Here is an 11,549-nt window from a genome sequence, read left to right as displayed (position 1 = left end):
TTTTCCTGCTGATCCAACTGCAAGTTTATTCATCCAGCCCCAGGTAATTGGCCATCCAGTCTGATCTGGTTTTTACTGAAGGTAAGCGCATTCATTCAATGACGAAAGGTCGCTTCATTGATCCGTCAGTGTCCAATCCTTGTGTCAATCAGTGGGGAAGCCAAAACCGATGCGCCATTTACAAATTGAATCTGGATTCACTCCAGATTAATAGCTGGCCTCCCTGAGGAAACTCCCCTCAGATGAGGTGTTCGGATATGGACATCGCTGACAGAGGAGAATACTGCTATTGGGGGCACGGTGTCTTATCGGTTGGTGCAGATGGCAGCCTGTTCTTTTGGATTGGCCACAGAAACGGTCGGCATCAGTCTAGCGGCTCGAGGTGAATGTGTGCTGTTGTAATGCTTAGTCAGGAAGTGGTTCTCTGCTGCTTCCGTTTCTGTTGATGGCGCCGATGCAAGAAGGCACAAAGGTACAGTGCTTTTCTTTTTCATGTCTTTTCACAGGTTATGATTTAGTTCATGTATAACCAGAATCCACGTTTTGGAATTCCTAAACCTTGCGTTTGTGTAAATGTGAAGTTAATTACGTTATTCGACGAAGTGAGCATTTGATGTCCCTTAAATGTGTTTGAACACTGGCTATATCTACAGGGTGCATGTTGACTAAAGTGGTGTGAGATGAGAATAAAGAAAAACACACTGACATTTTACACCTCGGAGCCCACAATAATGCATTGAAGCAATGTCTCCAAATGATATACTGTATGGGCCTCGTCTTTTAGAAAAGCATTAAAATATGCACGACCGTTTGCAGTGCTGGGGGAAATTCTGATGCAGAAATATGGTGCAAGCCTCTCAACAGGAAACCATTTGTGATGATCTCATTTCGGTGTACATTAACATTTTTGGCACCATCTCAGTGTTTTACTATGGTTCAATTAATAATTGAGGTAATGTCTTCTCTGCTGTTATTAGAAATATAACATGCAAGCTGCATGAATTATTAGTGGTTAATATTGAATATTTACAGGTTGTGCATCATGCTCATTTGCTGTGCAAAATGTGTCAAAGATGTTTGTTTCTGGCTTTCCTAAAATTGAGGACAAACTGGATTATGGAGTTGTGCAATTTGACACTGTTCCGACTATTTAGCCGTAAAGTTATGCAGCTTCATTGCAAAAGTAGCAAAACATTTTCTCAAGAATGATCTGAATTCTGCTGCCAGGTCCTGTCTACATGATATATGCTATGTCACTGTAATTATGTGCAAACGTACTGTAGAAAAGTGATTCTATATGCAAGATAAACGAAATGCATGGTGGCTTAAAGAATAATGTATACTGTATTCTGTATACTGAGAGATTCCTGAGAAGGAATTGTGTCATATTGGGTCGCCATTTAAATGTATTTAAAGTTTGGTTCAGTTTGGTGCAGGGACCTTGTTGAACAGGAATTGTAAGATCATTCATAGTATTGTCCCCCTGGGGGAAAGTCTTTGACAGGAAGGCCTTAAAATAAATATTGTACTTTGTTTCAGGGGGTTTAGGGCTTCAGTCTCTTCTTCAGCAAGTTATATGTTTGGATATAAATCAAGTGACTGACTTGGCCAGTCCAAACCTTTCTACTTTTGACAAATGTGGCAGTGTATTGGGGCCCATTGACTTGCTGCAGGATGAAGCTCTGGCCAACAAGTTTGGAGAAATTTCTTTGGACATAGCCAGACAAAATGTTTGTACACTTCAGAATTAGCGTCCTACTACTGCCATCGTCCATTACATCGTCAATAAAGATGAGTGAGCCTGTTCCAGAAGCAGTCAAACATGCATGACAAGTCATGACACTACCTCCTGCATATTTCACAGATGAGGTGGTATGCTTTGGGTCACAGGCTTTTCCTTTTTTTGACCATACTTAAAGCTTTCCATTGCTTTGGTAAGACTTATTTTGGTCTCATCTGTCCATAAAACTTTGTTCCAGAACTCTACTGGGCATATTTTTTGTTAATTCTAATCTGGTGAATTCTAACCTTCCATTTATTGGTGCTGATGAGAGGGTTGCAGCCTTTACAGTTCTGCTCTTAGGATTCGTCTGTCAATAACTTGTGTTACCTTCCTTGGCAGACCTGTACGGTATTTATTTCTGAGTTCGGCAATGGTTTTCTTCTCCAAGACCTTCCAAACTTCTGTATTTGATATATCCAGGTTCTGTGCTGTCCATCTTAATGAATTTTTCTGTTCTCTGAGTTTACAGATTAGTTGTTTTTCAGCCATGGTTACTTCTTTGGTCTTCATGATGGTGTTTGTTTTCTAAAAAGACTAAAGCCAAGACTAGACACTCACTGCTTTTTTATATGTCAATAATCCATGCTGAAGGAAACGCTTGTGCAATAGTTAACACCTTTCAGTCACCTGTTAACTTCATTTTGCACAGCTGGGGGTGAGACATCCGTGTCTGTAAAATGGTAAAACATACTCATAATGAAAGCTGCTAATTGTCTGCACTGTCTGATATTCGTCTTGATTGATTGATATCAATATGCCTTAAGTTTATGGCAAAAATAATTAATTTCCACTCTACTGTTACCATACTTCAGGAGGGCACTGTGTAATTATTGCTTATGAGATTTTATTAGAGATCTTAACCGTTAGCCGTTTTCTTCTCCTCCCTTTAAAGTGTTCCCCATTTTCATAGAGGGAGTAATCCAAACTCACCAGGCCCAGAGAAACTGCTCCCAGCGTCGGTTCATATTATGGATGAAGACTTGGCAAACCTGCCAGACCCCCCTTCCTCCTTTCTCCATTAGATATTCTTCTCTTGTATTGCGTCCAACACCTCTCTCTTCAGTTTTACCCCTTTTTCTTTCCTCCAACCATCCCTCTCAGGTCTTTCACCACCACATGAATATTATCCGTGCCCCTGGCTAAGATGAAGCAAGAGGTTAAATAAGGTCTGCTGCTGGATGCAGAAATGGGTGATCACACAAAAAAAAAAACGGAAACCTGTCTTGAACTGTTAACCATAAAGTCTTTCTGTCCCTAAATGCCGTGTACTCGTTTGAACGTCATGTTATCAGTTGGCGTGTCAGTACGTTTTTGCATGAAGGAAATGATCTATCATCCATTGTAAGCTGAACCACAAAAGGGACCTGTGTCAGGAATGCTGTTCTGTGAGAGTAGACAAGAAGGAGGGAGAAACAATGCAATGGGAGAAAGAGGAGAAACCAGTGGGGCAGGTTTCACACTGCTGTTAGGATGCAGCACACAAAAATGACAGAAGAGTTCCAAGAGTGGAGGATGAGGGGAATATGTTCTGCCTCTCTCTCGATCTCTCTTTGAGGGACAGAAAAACAAGGGACAGAAGTAATACCCAGAGTGTAACTGAAAGGTACTGTGCATTTCCTTTTTGAATTTGGCAGTGTATTGAGTAAGTATATTTTGTCAGTTGGAGGCGGAGAGGAAGTAACATTTAGAGCAGCACAGGTGTCCCTGTAAGACAACACTTGCTGTCTATGCATTAACGAGAGGCACTACAGCCTTGACTGTGTTGAGTGTTCAATATTTCTGTTCATTCTGACAGAATTTAGATTAATCCAGTATCATTATCATTCTTCTGTGGTTGCCATTTCATAAATGTGCATTACACATACAATTTCCGCAGCTAAATATGCTTATGCTGTCATCTTGAACGGAATATATGTATTTGAAGTGTTTGAAACTTTTATTTGATTTAATGTGACATACAAATTATACGGGAGTATGAAATTGTTGTATATAATTGGGATGTATTAAAAACAAAAATTTCAAAGGATTGTAATAATCTTTGTGATGTATTTGTGATGTGATTGTTTACTGCCATTCGCTGTCAATCCCTCCATTAGAACTTTCCAGTATGAAAATGTTCACATTATATACACACTTTTTGCCAAGTCCTTCCTTCGGTGTGTGTTCTGCCTCATGTTGGGGCAGTTAAATATATGTCGTACACTGGGTTCAGTGGTGATTGCCAGTGGAGCTGTGGTTGTCTGTGTGGAAACTGGTTACATAGTTGTCCTTGTAACATGCTGTAATTTGCTCTCTGCCTCCCTGCAAGTCAGGTTTAGTTGGAAGGATTAGTGACAGGCTGCCACAAAAATGCAGTCTGTTTCTGTTTTAGGCACGTAGAGCACTTTGTTATTTTACTGACATTTGTTGTGTGAGACCTGTTGGGTATCCCTGAAAAGCTTACAGCTTTGTCTCCTGAAAAAGTCAATTTCCGCCAGTAGCTTCATAATTTGAGGTATGTTTGGTTCAACATTATTGCAAAAACTTTGCAATGTTATTTTACATTGAAGGTTTATTTTTTATTTTTTATGAAACATTAATTAAACGGAGACTCATGCAGGAGTGTGAAAATAATTAATTTCTTTGATCCTTTAATATTGTAACCAGCAGCATGTTGTTTTATCCTTCCCTCTGTCTCATTCCTCTCTCTTCCCTCTCTCCACTGTTCATTCTCAGTCATAACTGTAATCTCTGGCTATTGGTTAGAAACGGCCTTGCCTTGCAAATGCACAGTAATTTGATTTTTGCAGTTTTGTGACCTGGCTATAATTACCCTAGCATTCCTGAGAATCAATTGGTTATTTTAAGGAAGGGAATTCAAGAAAATGACTATCTTTTGCAGGGCTGTGGGCGTTGGTGTACACTGCAGTTCTAACGGAAAACATACAAACGAGAACAGAAGAGAAGTGAACACAGAACGACAAAGAATGTGAAAGATGTTGTGTTGGCACTTACATACGCAATGCAACCAAAGGAAGAACTGACGAGGAGTACAGAAAACAGCAGCAGCAGCTTAAATGTGTATGCAAGCTTCACCTCCCATCTCACTGGAAGACTGCAGCCTATGATTTGAAGGAGATGTAAAAAGGGAAAACAGTTTTTAATCAAGCATTACTCCTTAGAAGGAACACCAGATCTGCTAATGCAGATCTATCAACCTGGTATGTTTATTGTATGAACTTAAAAAGAAACCTATTTTTGTTAAAAATAGATACCTATTTTACAGATTCATTTTTTCATTTTTCTGGAAGTGTTCTTTGCATTTATCCATTTCTGAATTTTAAAGGACAGTAAAAATGAGAAAACAGCTCTTAAACTTTGGAAAAAGTGGATTGGGTTTGCTCATTCATTTGAGATTACAATGATTGGGGAGTGAAAGACCATTTCTTTATTCAAATAAATTTGAGCCTGGCTAGAGTCATTTTAGTAGTCGTACCATTCTTCTTTGGTTACAAACTACTATCAATTTGGATTCACTGATAAGAAGAGGAGTGATTCCCATAAAGATGGACCTGTCTCAGGGATCTACTGTATTGCCTGAATCCAGCAAATCACCTTGCACTTTGCCAAAACCAAGTGCAGGTACCACCCATGCCCCAACACCTGTTGATGCCGAACAGGTGATGAAAAGCCCTTCTCCAAAAACTCAAGCCCTCCCTACAGCCGGATTGGAGTGGTCTGCAGCACCAAAGTTCAACATTCGATCTTTCAAAAGCCTCTCCCTGGACCTGGGCACTCCAAACAAGCAGAAGAACCTGAGGAAACTTGTGAATATCTTTGAGGCACCTGAAGCTGGGACAGGCACTGAGAGCAACAGGCGGAGCCAATTAGATGGTCAGCAGGGCGCACTGGATCACATGAGCCAAGGTGACCAATCAGAGCAGGGGACAGGGAGGAGGGGGAGGTCAGAGTGGAGGCAGAATAGCGTTTCAAACCGGAGTAAGAGTTTGGATTGGAGATGTGGAGTATCTGATGTGGGTAAGGGAGAAAGGATAGGGACACAGGGATTACCCGAAAACTGCGGGGGTTTACCAAGACGATCGGAAAGTTTTGAGAGAGACGGAGGTGGAGACATAGGGAAAAACATGTCTACCCCAACAACAAAAAAATTGGACCAAAGTTGCACAAGTGTTTCATCCAGGATCAAGGAGTACAATTCAGGTGAGAAAGTAGAACCAAAGAACCTCAAGACTGTGCCTGTTGACCAGCAATTCATCTTAGGAAGAAGCAGACCAGGGTCTTTGCAGACAGCTAGTAGAGGTCAGTCTTTGCCTTCTCGGATAAAACTAAGATTGAGTGACAGTGAAGTGGGAGGGGACGTCAGTGTTTGGGGTCTTCACCAGAACGGAACAAGGACAGCTGGTGATCTGTCGTCTAACAATACTATTTTGGATCGGATTGAGAAGCTTTATGGTTCAACAACATCAGACATGAGCCCAAAACATGATGCTGGTTCAGTGGACCGGCTGAAAGCCAAGCGAAACTCTGTGCCTGTTGTAGATTGGCTTCTGAACAGGAAGGAGGGAGAACTGAGCCAATGGCGCAGTTCAACTTCCCAGAATCCTGCGCCGGACTCAGAATCCTCACGTCAGTGGATAGGCATGCCATATGAGAGGGGGCAGGGAGGAACATTCCCTCGGAGGTATTCTAAAGGGGAGAAGGAAAACAGTGCGACCGGAAGTACCTGGGACAGCAGAAATGGGAATGATGGAAGCGATATTTCCAGTTTGAGGAACCCGAACATAGTCAAGGCAGGGCAGGAAAGGTCAGGCGACAGAGTTTCTGGGAGACTACAGCAAACTCAGACTTCACTGGCTGAGAGGGATCAGAGTGTTTCCAGATTGTTAGACAGAGGTAGGCACAGTCAAACTTTTTCAGTTACAACAAGATCTGTGATGAGCACACCAAAGGTTGCATCTCCTCAACAGCAGGTACAGTTCCCAGTAGACGGTACAGCAGTATGTGTTAGAGATCTTCCACAGGCTATTCAGTCCAAAGCTGTCACAGATGGACAGGAGAAAGAGAGGGAGTGTAAAATAGGGAAAGGGGAAATAAAGACGGATGTGGTGCCAGATCTAGATCCAGGAAGAGAAGAGAAGAGGAACATGACATGGCATGAGGGGGGGTTTTGTGACGGAGAGACTGAAAGGAAGCTAGGAAAACATGAGGAAAGTGAGCAGAACTGCAACATAAACAAAGAAACCAAACCACTTAAAGCCACAACTGCCTGTGAGAGAAGCCCCACAGTGAAATACTGTGGCACCTTGGACTCACCTGCAGAGTTGTTTCCCAAAATGAATCTGGCGTCAGTAGCGCAACCAGCAAATACAGCTTTGGACGGGGTAAACACGGATTCAAAACAAGACTTGGTGGACTGTCCAGGAGGCAGACCTGAACATAGCTTACATCGGCCTACATTCAAATCACTGGAGCCAACGAATGTGAGAGGACATAAGGAACAAGGTAAAGGGGAAGATGATGATGTTTTTAGACTGAACAGTCCACTCAGGGTCCTGGGAAACAGGTCAAATGGAGAGGCCAAAACTGGGGTCGCTTCAACCTCTTTGGCTAATGTGCGTAGTAAGATCGACCGTTTTGAAACGCTGTCCCAACAGAACCGGTCTATACCTCCTTATCACCTGCTGCGGTCTAGGAGGGCATTATCTGAACCTGAGCACCATATGGAGGTGTTAGGGGTAAAGAAGAGTGATTCAGACAGGACTTTGGGTGGGATTAGGGGGCAAGGTGCAGTTGGCTTTGGTCCAAAGCAATGCTTTAAGAAAGAAGGGGGAGGAGAGGCTGTTGAGGGAGGGAGAAGAAAGTGGGAGGTGAGGTCTCTTTCTATGGATGGAGTGAGACGGAGGATAGATGGCAGAGATGTCTTGCGTGGTGGGATCAGCTGTCCCCAACAAACAAAATGGAGTGCTTACAAAGAACCTCCTTACAACTCCACAATCAATACAGAACAATCCAAAGATTGCAAAGCTTCTTCTGATGAACCAGACAGTTCCATGGCCAGTCAACCAGAAACTAAGCATGGATTAGGACGACAAGGAGAGATTTCTAAGCCACTCAGTGCAAAAGACACAATGCCTATACTGCAAATCAACTGCAACAACTCCAATGGGTTTGACGGTGTCACTGGCATAACAAATACCAGTGGCAAGAATGCATGTCATTCAATAAATATATCTGAGACAGATGAGGGGGACAAGACATTTATTAACTCTGCCAGTAGATCACCCTTCATTTCCAGCAACAATAGTGATGGCACTTCTGTCAGCATATATCCTGACCAAGTTTCAAAAAGAGGACCTCAGGCAAGCACTCAAAGCACCACAAAAGCAGCCGCTACTCCTGTATACATGACCAACAATGTCCCATCTACCTCCTCCACGCCTGCCCCTGAGTCGGCACCAAATCATTCCCTTCCTCACCTAGCCACCAGCTCCTCCTCCAATGATCCCCAACTCTACAGTGGAGTGACTCAAAACCAAAACCAAAATCAGGTCAAGGGCCACAAGGATCCTTTCTGCATGGCCAGGTGGAGCTCAGATGAAGATTTGTGGGGTGATGATGATGATGATGATGAAGGAACAGAGAAAGGTTCAAATTATGACTCAGATTCAGGAGAATCATCGGTAACCATCACGAGCAACATGAGCCAATCGGATCGCCTTAGCTTCTCAGTGAGGTAAGTTTTGTTGGAGCACGAGTTGTGTAGAGCTCATCACTCACTGTGTTCAAGGACTTGGTGAACAATGCTAAATTTCAGTACACAATGTTACCCAGTGTCACTTAATTTTTTATCAGTAGAATATCTTCCCCATTTTGCCGTAACTTTTTGCTAAGTCAATCATCTTATTAATTATCATCAATTTAGGCATTTTGAGTTATTTCAGTATTGGAGGATCTCAGTATCTACAACTTTTGGAATACACAGGTGTCTCATCCATCATATTCCGCATGCGTTTCCCTCTCACCTCCCATAATCCACCTCTTCACCCTCAGCCTGGCTGACCTGTGCAATTTCGGAGGAATGGAGTACACGGGCCATGACGATGACATGGACCTGGACGAGCGCATGTCACAGCGCACGGCCTCCCTCAGCTCCGACATCTCCGCCTTCTCCTCCATCTCCGTTCTGCCGGCGGAGGAACTGGACCGGCTGGTGGAGGAGGTCCGGGGTCTGGGAGACGACACTCTGAAGGTAAACCCTGCCCTGCTTTCAGTTATGAGTGGCTGTACCTTACTTATCAAAACAGAACATGCATTAAAATGTTCTTACACTGCCTCACAAAAATGATCACTGTGTCTATATTTACATACTTTACAGGGGAGATGGATCACTGCTATGCATCGTCATTGGTTCAATTTCTAAAATAGGCAGCATACACCTGCATGTCAAAACATACAGTAAATTTGTCATAATGAATTGCTGTTTCCTTATATCCTATGGGACCACCGAAAAGTGAGGCATCAGTCTCCCTGCCCTGTAGTTTATACCCACTATCTCCCTCTGCCTCCCTGTCTCCTCCTCACGCTCTGCTTTTCTCCCGCTCTTGTCTGTGTGGTCATTTCTCGCTCAGAACTATGAGGACGTGCAGGTGGTTGTGCTGCACAAAGAGGTGGGCTGTGGTTTGGGCTTCACGGTAGCTGGAGGAGTGGACCAGAACAAGCCCATCACTGTGAGTCTGGCATTCAAGCATACTGCGTGTAATCGTGCATTGTTAAACAATGACCTTTTCATATTTATTTAACTTATATTATTCAATAGATACTGACCAAATAGGAAGTTTGTGTTTTTTAATGAATAATGTGGACTAAAAGATATAATAGATTACCTTTGTAAATCTGAACTTAAAAAAATAATAAATTCTTATCCAGGTTCACAAAGTGTTCCCCTTTGGTCTGGCATCCCAAGAGGGCTCGATGAGGGAGGGTGACCGAGTCCTGTCCATTAATGGCACTGCACTGAAGCACTCCGCCCACTGGGAGGCGCTGCGTACTCTGAGGAGGGCGCGCTCTCGGGGCATGGCTGTCGTGGTGCTGCAGAAAGGGGGCGCCACTGAGAAGAGGAAAAATGCTGCTGGCAGTCCTCAGGCAGGGGCTGAGCAGCACACTGTGAGAAACGGTGAGTGGGGTAGACTGGGCTCACGCATGGTTTCATGCGAGCCACATTATGAAGAGATTGGCATGTGTAACGACTTGCACCGCCGTTCAGATGCTGGACTGGGGTGATTGATTTAAGGCTCTCCCTCAGGAGTCAGGAGGATACGAGTGGTGCTGAACAAATTCAGCACAGACCTGGGCTTCAGTCTGGAGGGGGGATTGGGCTCCAACATGGGAGACAGACCCCTCACTGTGAAAAAGCTCTTCCAAGGTGAGAAACAGCGATAATCCCAGCACAAAACAAACAAAATATTGGTTGGATAACCAAAAAACAAAGAATGAGAGTTAAGCATGCACATAGTTTTTGCTTTGGAGTGAACTAGTCTTTCTTTGCTGCATGTGCTCCACCTCCTGAGCCCCTTATCACTTCATTCTCCTTCAGGGGGCCCAGTGGAGGATGTGTTTCCTGGGGATGAGCTCCTGGAGGTCGAAGGTCAGGGCATGCAGGGACTGCGGCGGCTGGAGGCCTGGAACCTGATTAAGAAACTGCCCCCTGGCCCCGTGGAGGTGGTACTGAATCGGCCTTTCAGACCACAGTGACACACACAAACTGGACCTCACAGGGACTCATCAGCCCACCAAAGAGTAGGAACAGAAATGGCTTTGTAATACTTTTCACTCAGAGGAACGTTTGAGAAGGAGCCAGAGAAAGAGAGGCAGCGTTGCACCATATTCTCAGCAGGTATGATGTCAAAGTGTGAAGAACTAATGATGCTGCATACAGAGAGTGGACTGGAACAGGTGCAAACTACTCAAGAATGGTCTTCTGCTCTGGCTCTTAAAGGCCTGCTACTCAAGTTGTTGTCTGATGGCAGCTTTACCTTCCGCTCCTGCCTGACCCCTGGGATAAAAATATATGGAAGATAATCAAGAATCTGGATTTTTCATGGCAGAGGGAGGTTCACATGTTTCTGCAGTAAGGCATGGTAATAGCCAACTAAAATGTATTTCACTGGGACTGCGGCGGCCTAGTAATGTGAAGTAGACCAAGGAAACGGGTGAATGAGGGAATGAGGGAGTGAATGAGGCAAGCAGGTAGAATTCAGTAATGTAGTGGAGAACCAGCTATGGAGTGAACATTATCCTGGTTAAAGACGGATGTAGAGAAAAGGAATGTTTCTATGATTGTACAGGAAGAGAAGAAAGTACTTTTCTAAATGTGTTCGTTGCGTTTAAAAAAAAGAATTTAGACATATTTATTTTAAACTTTCAAAGATTTGCTTTGATATATATTATTAAATTATTATAAAGGCTGTGTAGTCCTGAATTTGCTTCAGAACTGTGATAAATTTGTATGTTTTTTATTGAAAATGTCTACATTTGGAAATAAAAGCCTAAAAATCCATTGTTGTGTGTTGTTACGAATGGAACTCTCTCATGTGTAGTGATATTAGGAGACGTGTCTCCATTCTTTACTTGTTCTACGGATAAAGCAGCAAGTGAATATGGACACCACTGTTACAAGAGCCTTTTTGTTACAGTTTAGTTTGTCGTATGTGCTGCTCTACAGTTTCAGTTCCTGGCCTTGCCTATGATCACGTGCGGCCCTCTACGA

The 11,549-nt window shown here is 43.4% G+C and overlaps 1 protein-coding gene across 2 annotated transcripts; it reads left to right on the top strand.

Moving 5' to 3' along the window:
• The first annotated feature begins 362 nt into the window (after nucleotides 1-362).
• On the top strand, nucleotides 363-11,339 carry si:dkey-92i15.4 (uncharacterized). 2 transcript variants are annotated; one of them, XM_061261464.1, is made up of 7 exons: nucleotides 363-472; nucleotides 4,665-8,516; nucleotides 8,834-9,032; nucleotides 9,412-9,510; nucleotides 9,710-9,956; nucleotides 10,086-10,205; nucleotides 10,377-11,339. In XM_061261464.1, the coding sequence occupies exons 2-7, from the start codon at nucleotides 5,329-5,331 to the stop codon at nucleotides 10,532-10,534; spliced, it is 4,011 nt and encodes a 1,336-aa protein (XP_061117448.1). In that variant the 5' UTR covers nucleotides 363-472; nucleotides 4,665-5,328; the 3' UTR covers nucleotides 10,535-11,339. The 2 variants fall into 2 exon arrangements, with proteins under 2 accessions (XP_061117448.1, XP_061118192.1); XM_061262208.1 differs by lacking the exon at nucleotides 363-472 and adding an exon at nucleotides 3,072-3,386.
• The last annotated feature ends 210 nt before the right edge of the window (nucleotides 11,340-11,549 follow it).

Source organism: Conger conger, chromosome 1, assembly GCF_963514075.1.
Source record: "Conger conger chromosome 1, fConCon1.1, whole genome shotgun sequence".
In the NCBI taxonomy this organism is placed as follows: domain Eukaryota; kingdom Metazoa; phylum Chordata; class Actinopteri; order Anguilliformes; family Congridae; genus Conger; species Conger conger.
This window is presented reverse-complemented; position numbering and strand designations above follow the sequence as displayed.